This window comes from Apodemus sylvaticus, chromosome 10 (genome assembly GCF_947179515.1).
Source record: "Apodemus sylvaticus chromosome 10, mApoSyl1.1, whole genome shotgun sequence".
Classification (NCBI taxonomy): domain Eukaryota; kingdom Metazoa; phylum Chordata; class Mammalia; order Rodentia; family Muridae; genus Apodemus; species Apodemus sylvaticus.
In genome coordinates, this window is record NC_067481.1 from 71550584 (window position 1) to 71565338 (window position 14755).

Consider the following 14755-nt stretch of genomic DNA (forward strand, 5'->3'; position numbering starts at 1 on the left):
TAGTCCAGGCTGGCCACGAACTCAAATCTGTCTCTGCCTGCCTCTGCCTGCCAAGTGCTGGGATCAAAGGCATGCATCATCACTGCCCAGCTAAGCCAGTGCTTTTTTTTTTTTTTTGGGGGGGGGGGGGGGGTTTGGTTTTTTTTCCGAGACAGGGTTTCTCTGTGTAGCCCTGGCTGTTCTGGAACTCACTCTGTAGACCAGGCTGGCCTCGAACTCAGAGATCCGCCTGCCTCTGCCTCCCAGAGTGCTGTGAAAAGGTGTGAGCCACCACCGCCCAGCTAAGCCAGTGCTCTTAAACAGAGCCATCGCTCCAACCCTTTGCATTTAAATATTAGAGAAAGTTATTTTTTTGGATAGAGAAAAACAGTATCTAAACCATTTAGTTTTGCCTACAGCACCCAGAAAACTGCCCAAAGGCTACTGCCAAAAAGCAAGTTTCTATGGCCTCATTCTCAACATAATATGCTGCTTCTAGCTATTTGTCTGGTACCATTTATAAAAATGTGCTTCAAAAGGCAATCTTCAAACCGGGCGGTGGTGGCGCACACCTGTAATCCCAGCACTCTGGGAGGCAGAGGCAGGTGGATTTCTGAGTTCGAGGCCAGCCTGGTCTACAGAGTGAGTTCCAGGACAGTTAGGGCTATACAGAGAAACCCTGTCTCGACAAAAAACCAAATCTAAAAAACCAAAAAAAAAAAAAAAGGCAATCTTCTTTTATATATCCACCATCTCCCAGTATCTCTGTAATCTATTTTGCTATAACTTTCTATTAAGAAGGTTGTGAATGGGTATGATGTCATATCTCTTTAATCCTGGTACCAGGGAAGCACAGGCAAGTATATTTCTCACATAGTAAAAGATTCTCTAAAAAGCAAGCAAACAAGAAAACTAAAAACTTTTTTTTAAAAAGGTTGTCATCTGCTGGGCAGTGGTGGCGCATACCTGTAATCCCAGCACTTGGGAGGCAGAGGCAGGTGGATTTCTGAGTTTGAGGCCAGCCTGGTCTACCGAGTGAGTTCCAGGACAGCCAGGGCTATACAGAGAAACCCTGTCTCGAAAAAACCAAGTCCAAAAAAAAGGTCATCAACAAGAATGGATGTGAAATTTAATGCTTGGAATAGAACATAACTATATTAAATAAAAACCAGAATTTAGAAGTGTAAGCCATATCTGTAATCATAATACATTAACTGAGGCCAACAGCATATAAAATACTGCAGAACTTTATGGTATAGCAATAAAATAAGATAAAATGGGACAACAAAAGAATGCATTATGTAATACCAGTCCTTGAAGGAGGAAGAAGGAAGAAAACAAAAAATAATACGAGTGTTATAAATAACTGCAAAGACTTTACTAACTTGGTAGAAACTATAAATCACAATTCCAAGCTCAACAAACCTCAAGTATAAGAAAAGAATAACACACATATAGACTGTTCAAACCAAAACATCTAAAAGTTAGAGTTCTATAACGGAGTGGGGGTAGGGGCACACATGGTAATACTTGAATCCCTGAGGTAGCAGAAGCAGGAAGACTTTGCGGTCCAGGCCAGCCTGGGCTCTATAGTGAGGCCCTATTTAAACAAACAAAACAGTCAAGCACTGTGGTGCTTGCCAGTAGTCCCAGATTAGAGAAGCTATCTGAGAATAGGCAGGGGAAGAACTTGAGCGCAGGAATTCTGGGCCAGGCTGGGTAACACAGAAACAACCGGCACTAGATAGAAAGCTCAATGAACAAAAAGGAATGACAAGCAAATTAATGCTAACTGCATAGGAAGGGGATTTTTATATTCTTTATTTAATACTGACTAAAGATAATAAACCAGGCATGGTGGGACACACAGTCTAACACTTGGAAGACTGTGGCAAGAGGATCAGACCTTCGAGGTCATTCTTGGTTACATAGAGTCTGAGGCCAGCCTAGGACACAGATGAGTTGAGTGGGGTTGGGAGAAGAGGAGTACAAAGAGAAATAAAGGGACATGGGAAGGGGACAAAGACCCCATTCCAGTTTCTCACCAGAAACAATAATTCTAGCACTATTAACAACTTTTACTGGGAGGCTGTTTACATAGAAATAATACTCCTTTATATAAAGCTATTTTCAAATAAAAATGTTAAAATAGCAAAGAACCTTTTGGGAGTGGGAGACATTCTCCATATAACCTTGGCTGTCCTGAAAGTCACTCTGTCGACCAGGTTGGCCAAAAACTCAGAGATCCACCTGCCTTGGCTTTCCAAGTGTTGGTATTAAAAGCCACTGCTGCCACCACCACTGCCACCACCAGCACAATGAACTATTTTCAGGCTGAGCATACATGAACTCTGAGTATAGCCCTATTGCTTACACAGATATAAACTTGAAAATTTCTAGAAATATCACAACTTTATAAACCTTAGTTTCTAGACTTTCTGACCCAAACAAAATTAAACCACAAATCAGTAACATGTGGAAAAATCTCTTAAATACTTGAGAACTATAAAACATTTTTAAAAACTTGAAAATAAACCATTAAAAATTAATTAAAGTACAAAATATTAAAATTTGTGATCTTTGTTTAAAAGAATATATAAAAAGTATAAGGAAAAACCACACTTTAGTGATACTACTTCCACTTCATGAAAAAAAAAAAAATGAAGGCAGAAGGGCTGGAGAGATGGCTCAGTGGTTAAGAATACTGACTGCTCGAGCCGGGTGGTGGTGGCACATGCCTGTAATCCCAGCACTCTGGGAGGCAGAGGCAGGTGGATTTCTGAGTTCGAGGCCAGCCTGGTCTACAGAGTGAGCTCCAGGACAGCCAGGGCTATATAGAGAAACCCTGTCTCGAAAAAACCAAATCTAAAAAAAAAAAAGAAAAAGAAAAAGAGAAAGAGAAAGAGAAAGAGAAAGAGAAAGAGAAAGAGAAAGAGAAAGAGAAAGAGAAAGAGAAAGAAAGAAAGAAAGAAAGAAAGAAAGAAAGAAAGAAAGAAAGAAAGAAAGAAAAAGAATACTGACTGCTCTTCTGAAGGTCCTGAGTTCAAATCCCAGAAACTACATGGTGGCTCACAGCCATTGGTAATGAGATCTGACGCCCTCTTCTGGTATATCTGAAGATAGCTACAGTGTACTTACATATAACAATTTAAAAAAAAAAAGAATTAAAAAAAAATGAAGACAAAAGGAAAAGCACAAAAAATTATGGTAGAAATGAAAAAAGAAAAACTAGGGAAAAAACTGATGAGATTAATAAAACAAACTCTAGAAAGTTATCAGAAAAGAACAAATTGTCAACATTAAAAACAGAAATGTACGTTACTAAATAAATGAGGATATTAAGAAGAACTTACATCAAATTGTTATCATTATTGGCAATTAATACACAAAATGGAAGTCCAGGAACACAGCTCAGTAGAGAGCTTGTCTAACATTCAGGAGGTCCTAGGTTCTAGAGTAGTTTCACACAAACCATGTATGGATTACCACACAAGGAAGGCATGGTAGTCCATGCTAGTAATGACTATAACCCCAACTCTTAAAGGTTGAGGCACAAGGATCAGGAGTTCTATGTTATTTTCAGCTACATACCAAGTTGGAGCCAGCCTGAAATGTAAGAAATTGGATCTCAATAAAGGAGAGAGAGGGGAGGAGAAATAAATAAAAAAGGAAAAATAAAAACAAAATGGAAAAACATGTTGGAAGATACAAACTACCAAAACTCATTCAAAAAGAAATAATGTGGTGGCATACACCTTTAATCTCAGTACTCTAAAAGCAAAGGCAAGCAGATCTCTTTGAGTTCCAGGCCAGCCTAGTCTACACAGAAGTTCCAGACTGGGCTAGGGAGATGGCTCAGTGGTTAAGAGCACTGACTGCTCTTCCAAAGGTCCTGAGTTCAAATCCCAGTAACCACATGGTGGTTAGATCTGTAACAAGATCTGACTCCCTCTTCTGGAGTGTCTGAAGACAGCTACAGTGTACTTATCTATAATAAATAGTAAATATTTTGTTAAAAAAAAAAAAGAGTTCCAGACTAGCTACAGCTACATTGATAAATGATACAGATAGATAGATAGATAGATAGACAGACAGACAGACAGACAAAGTTATTTCTGATTTACATACACATAGACTCTGAGCATAATAATAAGTCAAACAAAAAACTCCTTTGACTTGCTCTTGCAAAGCTGAAGTTTCGCTCCTCAGACACAGTCACTGCGCAGATGAACAACAATCATCAGGAGCCGTAGAGAGCGGCCTGAGATAAAGGGAAACTTGTTGTTTGAGAATGAAGAGAGTTTTCTGTGACTGACAGGAGGAAGAATGCAATGAGTGGATGGTGTGAAGACAAGTAGATTCTGAGAGAATATTGAAGAAACCAACATAAGATCCAGGTGATTTGAAACCTTCTTAGTGAACACAGGGGCTTGGATGTTTGTACCAAGTTCACTAAGATGCACTGACAGTGTTCCGTCAGGAGCCTGTTTCTTTATATCATCCCATTTGTTCTAAGCAGTAGTGTTGGAGGGCTCTGAAGCAGCCCTTTTAAGAATGTTTTAGAGCGTAGACCTCCATGATCCAGAAGGGGGATTCTAGCTTAGACTATGGCAGTGCAGATGAGGATACAGAGAAATAAAAAGCTATAGAGTAGGTACCCTTCTAGCAAGGGAAGAAATTTAAGCTTTTTAGTAAAAACAAAGGATAAGTCCTAAGTCCTTTTTAAAAATTATCTTTATTCCTTTATTTCTTTTGTGCAGATATACACACAAATCATGTTGCACATGTGAAGATAAAAGAACAATTGTGAGCCAGGCAGTGGTGGTGCTCACCTTTAATCCCAGTGCTTGGGAGGCAGAAGCAAGCAGGTCTCTGAGTTCAAGGCCAGCCTACATAGTGAGATCCAGGACAGACAGAGCTAAAAAGATGACACCTGTGGGAGTCAGTTCTCTTCTTCGATCATATAGGTCCCAGGAATCAAACTCAGGCTTTCAAACTTGGTAGCAAACACTTAACCTACTAAGCCATTTCATTGGCCTCACTCCTTGTTTTCATATTCTCACGTTAAACACACTGGTGACTTTTGATTTTTGTTTTTCTAGATGGGGTTTCTCTGTGTAGCCCTCCCTCGCTCTCCTAGAATTCACTCTGTAGACCAGGCTGGCCTCAAAATCATAGGGATCCACCTGTCTCTGCCTCCCAAGTGCTGAGATTAAAGTCACATGCTGCCACTACCCAGCACTGGTGATTTTTCTTGCTGTTGCAAAATCCCTGACCAAAGCAACTTAAGGAAAATTATATACCTATATATGATGGATACAGTTACCTAAACTTAAATGATGGAGACAGTCAAAATGCCAATGAAATAAAGATGCACAAAATTACCTTCAAGCTGTATGTATAAGGTCTATATAAAACATAAATCAATGTTGTGTTTATACTTCAGTTCAAGGTGCCCATTTCATATATGGGAGTCTTTCAAAAATTTTAAAGCACCTTTAATTTAAAATTTAAGGTCTGAAACACTTTTGACTCCAAACATACTGATTATACAACCCATGGTGTAATGGCCAATAATCACAAGAAAAAAGATAGCTCAAGATGACCAGTCTTAAGGGAAGTATATAAATTAAGATGAGAATGACATACCTCTAATATACCTGCTAAAATGAGTAAAAACAAATAGATCAACAATTCTAAGCTGGAGGCACAGACAGAACAAGTGGACTACTTCCATACGCTGCTGAGAGATAGGAAGGGGAAAGCAAGAGTGTAACAGCCACTGGAAAGAACAGTGCTTATTAGCATCATCCAAGTGTAATATATATTTACCACACAATTCAGCAATTCTTTTCACATTACTAGCATTTACCCATGAGAAAAAAAACTATAAGTCTACAATATATCTAATACTGTTTATAGATATTTAATAGCGTAAAAGTAGAGATCACTTATATATTCATCAACAATTAAATGGATAAAAAAAATTTGGTATTTTCATTAAAAGCTTCCTAGGAGAAGAAAAAAAAAAAAAAAAAACAACTTACTGATATACTCAACAACAGGGAAGATAGCTTGTTTTCATTGGCCAGAGTTTTATCTCCAGCCCTCTCGTGTACACACACACACACACACACACACACACACACACACGAGGATGGTTGTGATGAAGACAGTAAGATCACTGAGGTTTGCTTCCTACTAGCTGCTCAGAAAAATAGTGAGCTTGAGATTCAGAGAAAGCCTCCCACCAGTGTGTAAGGCAGAAAGCCATACAGGAAGCTGTCTCTCTCTTCCCTCTACACACATGAATGGGTATGTATACCTGTCCATCATGTGGACACACACAAACATACATTTAAAAAAATAAGTTCAAGTTCATTGTAAGCTATACAAAGTTCATAAACAGTCTGGGCTACATGAAACACTGTGTCAAGAAGTAAGAAACAGCCGGAAGGTTGTAGCACACATCCCAGCACTTGGAAGGCAGAGGCAGTTATATCTGAGTTCAATACCAGCCTGGTCTAGCTACAGAGTAAATTCCAGGAGAGCTGGGGCTACAAAGTGAAAATTCATCTCTGTGTAAAAAAAAAAAAAAAAAAAAAGAGGACACTAGAGGAAAACACTGATGTAAACCCCAGCTTTCACACCCCAAAGCACAGGATGTGTACCCTTTCACCTATACACACACACACACACACACACACACACACACACACATGCTCAAAACTAGTTATTGCCCTTAAAAAAAAAATGAGGAGCCAGCCGGTGGTGGTGCACGCCTTTAATCCCAGCACTTGGGAGGCAGAGGCAGGCAGGTTTCTGAGTTCGAGGCCAGTCTGGTCTACAAAATGAGTTCCAGAACAGCCAGGGCTATACAGAGAAACCCTGACTCAAAAAACAAAACAAAACAAAACAAAAAAAAAAAAAAATGAGGGCTTGTGAGATGGCTCAGTAGAAAAGGTGCCAGTTGCCAAACCTGACAATCTAAGTTCCATCCCTGACACCAGATGGTGGAAGGAATCAGTTCATAGCACACCACACACACACACACACACACACACACACACAGAGTTTATAGTACTGAAAACTGATGGTGACTTACACACTAAAGAGAAATGGCTAATTTATACTTTATCTCAGATAATTTATACTTTAGATGAATTCAAAAGTTATTAAATCCTTCTAAGTAAACAACAAGGCAAGGGCTCCAAGAGCACTGCTCACCGACCACTGCTACAGAACAGTCTATCTGAATAGGAATAACATATTGATATGGAGTGAGCACAGGCTTATGAGTTGTACACATGCATGCAAATGGTATGAAAAGGTTTTCACAGACACATGAAATTAGATGATCTAGAAAACAAGAATGGGAAGAGTTGGTATTAGGAGTCCTTCACAAACTATTACGTAAGAATATATGTTTGGTTTTTTTTTTTAGAGGAGGGGGATTTTTGAATTCTGAAAATGTAGCCAGATTGGTCTTACACCACTCCTGATGCTCACTTTGCTTCCACAGTTCTGGGATCACAAGTATGAGCTTCCACACCCAGTGTTTTATATTTTTTTAATATATTTTTATATTGTTTATATATAACTTCATGTTTAAAAAATTAATCTGCAGAGTTTAGATGGGCTGAAAACGGTTGTGTAAGGGCTCTTTTTCGTAAGATGAAACTATGTTTGAGGGTAGGTTCTAAGGCTCCTCAGAAAACAACTGGAATCGGCCTAGTCACCTTCGGTCTAGGACAGCATGAACTGGCAATAACAGCAATGTCTTTTTTCTAACGCTCTCCCCATAGTGCCTTCCAAAGTTTTTTAAGAACCTCTCAGTCAAAGATGCTCTCAATTCTATTATTATTTTAAAATGTCTTCATAGAAATCATTACTACTTAAAACTACTTCTTTATTTGTTTATTATGCTTCCCAGCAGGGAATGGCAAGACAATTTTGAACTTATGTAATTGTAGTTGAGTCATTTAGAGTTTTCTTACATCAAAGATATATTTTATTTACTTACCTTAGTTGGAAAAGGGAATTTGGAAGGCTCTGTTTTGCATGGTGTGTGAATAGCCGTTAGAGGGGGAGGCCATGAATGCGTCATCTCCTGAAATGTAATTATTACAGTTTGTTTTCAACCAGGACAAGGTTACAAATCTATATGCTAAAAACCAGATTTTTACTTACAAATACTGGTTTTATGATCAATCTTCCAAACTATGCATAATGAGCCAATGGGTATTAATAAAGCACAACTGTGTGCAAGTGGTACGGCTGGCAATGGGCAGGAAAGAACAGATCCTCTCTGACTTTAAGGGCTCCGTGGGTAGAATGATAAAATCTGTGGACAGTTATAGAAATCAGCCTGTAATGAAATACAAGGTCTGAGAGGTTTGTTTGCTTGTTTTTTGAAACAGGGTCTTATCCTGTAGCCCAGGCTCCCTTAGCTTTGCCATGTATACCAAAGAAGCCTTGAATTTGTGCTGATTCTCTTGCTTCTGCCTCCTAAGTGCTAGATTAGAGGCATGAGCCACCATGCCTAACAGACTCATATTATGTAATTCTACTCAAAAGATTTTGCTGTGGGAATAGAAGGAAGATGATGACAATACGGAAAACAGCTAACATTAATCTTTACTATTAATAGATCAGAAACTATGATAAATGTTTTGCTTGTCACTCATTTCTTCAATTCTTGAGGTAGCTTAGTAAACAGTGGACATAGAATTTCATTATAGGAAGTCTGACTTCAAAGCTCACATGCTGATTGAAAATTCTGGTCATGTGAAGAAACAGAAAAAAAATTTCAAAACAGATAAGCAAGCCTCTGGGTCTGATTTTATTCAATGCCTTCTATCCATTTAATCATGCTATAAACAGCTGAGCATGGTGGCATGAGCCTCTAACCTTAACTCTTAAGAGGAAGAATTCAAGGCAGCCTGGGCTAATGACACCCTGTCTAAGAGGGGGAAAGGCCCAAGTAAATCTAGATAATAAAGTGTGTATCAGAGGATCAATGTGTATATCAAAGGTAACAATTAGAATAAGGGTGTATTTTATTTCCAGCATTTTGTTCAAGCTTAGCCATTAGGTAAATTAAAGGTGACTTGTGATACTTAGAAATTTATACTGTGGTATAACCTGTTATATAAAGATACATTAAGAGATTTCAAGGACTCGTAGATTAAAAATAAATGTTAAAAACTCTGATAGCCAACAATACAGTATTGGTTAAACAAATTAGCAGACATACAAAAAATGGAACACCAGACAGACATTAAAATGAGAAATTCAACTATGATATGAAATGATACCCATAGCATATTAGTGTCAAACACAAATCACAGTCTACACCCTAGTAAATATTTATATATGAAAAGCCAAGCATCTGGAAGGGTGTCTAACAGTGGCTATCTTTAGGCAATAGAATGACAGAAGGGGCAAGAAACAGTGTCTACTACAGCCTCTTACAAGCAGCCTTTTGCATGGGCAGAGAGGGAGGTACTGAGGGAGCTGAGGAGCTACCAACAACAAATAGCTGCTGCTGGGAGAGTCAGTTTTCTTTAAGGGTGTGGCCCTTGGCAGGTCAGCCAAACCCCAGTGGTTGGCCACATGTCCAAAAGTATATGAGCAGCGCAAACTTCACATGCTGGGAAAAAGAAAAAAGAGCTAAAGTTGAGTTGGTGGGGAAGGGGAAGCTGGGAAGTGAGCATGATCAAAATACATTACACAAAATATACAAAGAACTAATAAAATGCAGAAAAACAAAACCAACAGCAATGAAGCACTAGCCACTTGCAGGACTTGCTCTCTATTCTCCTCAAATTCCTCTATTAATTCCTATGCTCAGCTTAGAAGGGCAGCTTGAACAGTACAGCTAGTATCACTGCCACACTGCTAACACTGACACAGAACAGGTAAATAACTGACAAGGGATTTTTTTCAATAAGCATTTATTCTTTTTAGATAGATTTCTTCCTTATGTTCATAACAGAGTTGATAGAAATGGTATGGTTGCAAGTTGAATGGAAACAAAAGCTATGAGAAGAACATGGAAACTTCTCTAGTATTGGCATTTCATAAATCAAATACCAAAATATGTGCAACTGCTGGTTGTTTCAATAATCAAGCTGGCTGGGCACTAAAACACTCAAGGCCATGTGTCAAGGTCATACATATAAAATGTAGGCCAAATATTTAGTAAGAACAAAGAGACAGAGAAAGTCTTCCAGGTACTAAAGTTTCATATACTGCTAAAACTTAAGGAGGAAACATGTATGTTCCCTTAGAATACACACACACACACACACACACACACCACACCCTAACAACTAGTCAAACAAAAAACAATAACAAAATACATACACATTAGCATTTCTTATGCACGAGAGAGAGAGAGAGAGAGAGAGAGAGAGAGAGAGAGAGAGTGTGTGTGTGAGTGTGTGTGTGTGTGTGTGTCTTCAAAAAGTGAATGCTTAGGACTGAAGAGATGGCTCAGTGGTTAAGTGCACTGCCTCTGCTTCCAAAGTACTAGGTTCAATTTCCAGCACTTATATGGCAACTAATAACTGTCTGTAACTCCAACTGCAGTGAATCTGTCAGCCCCTCCTGACCTATTTGGGCAACACACACACACAATGCACAAACATATATGCAGACAAGACATCAATTAAATAAATTTAGGGAGTAGGGGGGAATTATAGGAGAAAATGGTGGCCCTGACACAGGAAGAAGTAGAATTTCCCTGACATTCAAAAGAAGATAACTAAGTATGTACTATTATACAGAGAAAGGAGAGAAGTGAGTATAAAATCTACTGCGGAATTGCAAGCCTCTACTACCAGTGCAAGATGAGGCAGGAGGACAGAAGGTCAAAGCCAGCACCCCACTATGAAAAAGCCTCTTTTTAAAAAAGAAAAAGTATGGCTTAGGAAAACTAATTTGGCAAAGTGGTCAGTCAGCAGCAGAGACCTGAGGAGCGGCTATGGGATGTCTGAGATATCACATTCTTCCTCTGAATAGTGGTCTTAGCCATCTCAGTCTCAAGAGAGATGAGCCACTGATTACGTCTAGCAAAAAAGTCAAGCTATGTAGGCCAGGGAGTAAGGGAAGACTTGAGGCAATATAAAAGACAGTTGGGAGATTTTAAAGATAGAAACAAAAATAATTAAGATTGTTGTAACTTTTGTTATTATTAGTACTAGTACTAGTACTACTACTACCACTTTGTGAGCTGGGCAGTAGTGACACACACCTTTAATCCCAGCATGCAGCAGGCAGAGACTGGTGGGTCTCTGGGAGTTCAAGGCTAGCCTGATCTACAGAGCAAGTTTCAGGACAGCCAGGGCTACATACCTCATCTTTAAGTACTACAAAACAAAACAAAAACAACAAAACTATTGTGTGTGGCATGTGGCTACGGCACACACTTGATGTCAGAGAGTGCCACGTGGCGGTGAGAATGGCCGATCTTCCCACTGTGCACTCTGGAGGGTTGAATTCAGATTATCAGGCTGGTGTGAAAAACACTTTTTCCTGCTGAGCCATTTTACTGGCCCAAGTGAGGATTTTTAAAACTACTGAAGCTCGAGTTGGAAAGAATGGAAAGAATAAAGATTTTCAAAGAAATTTTAAGTCTAATCCTACTTTAGAGATAATGAGGATTCTACATTTATAAGTATGGGCAAATGGACTAAGAGGAAAGACCTAAGAGACATAAACCAAAGCCTTTAGCTCAAGGAGGAGAGGAGGACTAAATAGCTAGTCATTTGATAAAGCTAAGGATGGTGGACAAGGGAAGGAAGAATGTAAAGAGACTGAGAAGAGGCTAGGAAAGAGAAGAGAAACCACAGTCGAGCCAAAGGAAGTGGGAAAGGCAGACAGGAAACCAGACAATGAAGCAATGACAAAGAAGGAACAAAGTTTCCCAAAGGAAAAATGTAAAACTCTCAAACAGCAGAGACAAGAAAGAAAATAAGAACATGGTTTCTTATATGTATCATACCCCAGGCAGAGGACAAGAGAAGGACATGAGAAAAACAGGTTCAGCAAAATGGTAAAGGGAGATAGATTATAGCAGCTAAGGAAAGGAGTGGGACAGTCAATGGTAAGAACACAGCATAGGAAACAGGCCAAGGCAGGCAGTCTCAGAGGAAAATGCCGTAAAACCCAAGTACAGACAATAATTCAGTAGCTTCCAAAAAGCAGTACAAGTTATGATGTTTTTCTCTTAGGAGCAAAAAAGCAGTCACTGTCTGTCACTCCCTAACTTTTCTTCCCTTCTGTCCAGTAGCGGAATGCACTTTTTTGGTCATCATAAATTTTTCGAGTGTGTCTAATAACAACTCCAGATGAATACTCAGAGGACAGCTTTAATCTGACCAGAATGCACAGATGAATTACAAACCAAACTACTGTCACCAATGGCTTGGTAACTATTGAGTTGTTTTATTTTTTAGGCCTTTAAATTACTAGCTGATAAATCTAAAGAAATGTAGTGGTAATGTGTTTCTTCCTCTTTTCAAGAGTAAAACTAGGATTTATTTTATTTACACCCAGTCAACAAAGTATGTGACTAGAACCTCAGAAGAGTCAGTTATTTATAATGGACATGACATAATCAAGCTACACATATAAGCAATCTATGTTACAAAGGAATTAGGAATATGAAATAGTTGGTAATACAGGCATAATTAAATTATCATTATTAAACATTATCAAAATAAATAATTAAAAAGAAACTTACTTTAAGTATTTCATCCACACAGCTTACATCACCAGAAACTGATGCCTTAAGACAGAGAAAAAGAAACAAGACATTAAATTTGAAGTAATTTGTCGTTAGATTTTTAGTATGTACTAAACATATTAAAAACATTATTAGAAATTACATAAAATTTAAGGAATTATTATGATTTCATTATTTTAAGTCAGAACACTAGCTAGAATTTTTGAAATAGCTTTCCTATGCAAAACTTTTTTAAATTGTTATTGCCGGGTGGTGGTGGCACACGCCTATAATCCCAGCACTCTGGGAAGCAGAGGCAGACGGATTTCTGAGTTCGAGGCCAGCCTGGCCTACAGAGTGAGTTCCAGGACAGCCAGGGCTGTATGCAGAGGTTTCTCTGTATTTCGAGAGAGAAACCCTGTCTCGAAAAAACCAAAAGAAACAAAAAACAAAACAAACAAAACAAAAAAAAAAAAAAAAAAAAAGGGCTGAGCATGTATGTGTGTGCATGCATGCTGTGTGCTTGCCTAGTCTTGCAGAGGCCAGAGGAGGGCCCTAAAGTCCCCAAAGTTGGAGTTGTGGACAGTTGTGAAGCCCTGGCTTATGCCGAGAATGGAAGGTGGGCCTCTTCCTTTAGAAGGGCATCCAGTGATCTTAACCACTGAGCCCCTTTCTAGGACCTAGATTTATTCACTTTTATTTTATGTGTCTAGTGCTTTGCATGTATGTAGGTCTGTGCACTACATGTGTACCTAGTGCCTATGGAAGCCAGAGGAGGGAATATGACCCCATGAAACCAGATAGAGTTAGACAGCTATGAGCCACCAGGCGGGTGCTGGAAATTGAGCTCAGATCTTCCAGCCACTGTTCTTGGCCCTTGAACCATCGCTCCAACTCCTACGACTGTTTTTAAAAAGATTTATGCATGTTGCAAATCTTTTTACAACATGCTGTATGTACACTGTAGTTCTCTCTTCAGACACCCAGAAGAGGGCATCAGATCTCATTACAGATGATTGTGAGCCACCATGTAGTTGCTGGGATTTGAACTAAGGACCTTTGGAAAAGCAGTCAGTGTTCTTAACCGCTGAGCCATCTCACCAGCCCTACAACTGTTTTTAATATAACTTTTTTTAGATAATCAGACTTCCTAAAAATATGACGTAGAGACAAAGTTCCTCACAAACTTAGTAAAATGAACTTTTGAAAGATTAGTGAGTGATATGGGCTATAATACTTACCTAGCATTTCATAAACTGTAGAAGGCAGGCTGATAATTTTAAGGTATAAACAAAAATCAAAAAAATAATCTCAAATTTAGTCCAAAATTGATGTGTTTGAAGAAAGAACAAATTACCACTTCCCGATGTGCTGGGAAGTAACACAAGTCCTCTGCAAGAGTAGAAAGTGCCCTTAACCAGTAAGCAATCTCTTCAGTCCCCAGAATTCTTTTTATTTAATTCTATTATTGTATATGTGTGTGGTGTGTGTGTGTATATGTAAGGGCGGGTCATGTGGAGCAGAGAACAGTGCCTGTGCTATCCAGGTGCTGAACAAGTCATCAGGTTTATACTTGGTCCATTGAGCTAGCTTGCTGACCCAAGATTCCTAAATGTTATCAAACATTTTTTATAACTTTGATTCCTTCTTCTGCCATTCTGAACTCTGAGCTATGCCTGTTGTCTTTTCAACTTTTTTATTGTATAAACTACATTAAAAGATAAACCCTGAAGTGCTGGGGAAATGTCTCAGTGGTTACGAGTACTGCCTATTCTTCCAGAGGACCCAAGTCTGATTCCAGGCAGTCACATGTCAACTCTCAACATCCATAACTCCAGCTCCTGGGGATCTGAGGCCTTTTCTGTCCTCTATGGACACCAGGATACACAAAGGTGAATCAATATACATACAGAGGAGACTTTCATACACATAAGATAATAAAATAAAATAAATCTTGCCTATTTGACAATGTTTTACTGAAACCTGCTATTCTTTTTTTTTAATATTTTTATTTTCTATATTCTTTATTTACATTCCAAATGATTT

The 14755-nt window shown here is 38.8% G+C and overlaps 1 protein-coding gene across 4 annotated transcripts in view; it reads right to left on the reverse strand.

Annotated features, from left to right (window-relative positions):
* The window catches only part of Aff4 (ALF transcription elongation factor 4), a 76140-nt gene that overhangs the window by 36044 nt on the left and 25341 nt on the right, over window positions 1–14755 (reverse strand). For 3 of the 4 annotated variants that reach the window (XM_052197279.1, XM_052197277.1, XM_052197278.1), the window contains 2 exons: window positions 12728–12772; window positions 8003–8089 (listed from right to left, as the gene is read on the reverse strand). In XM_052197279.1, coding sequence (XP_052053239.1) covers window positions 8003–8089; window positions 12728–12772 — 132 coding nt within the window. The remainder of the gene's footprint in view (window positions 1–8002; window positions 8090–12727; window positions 12773–14755) is intronic. The other variant, XM_052197281.1, reaches the window with a different exon arrangement.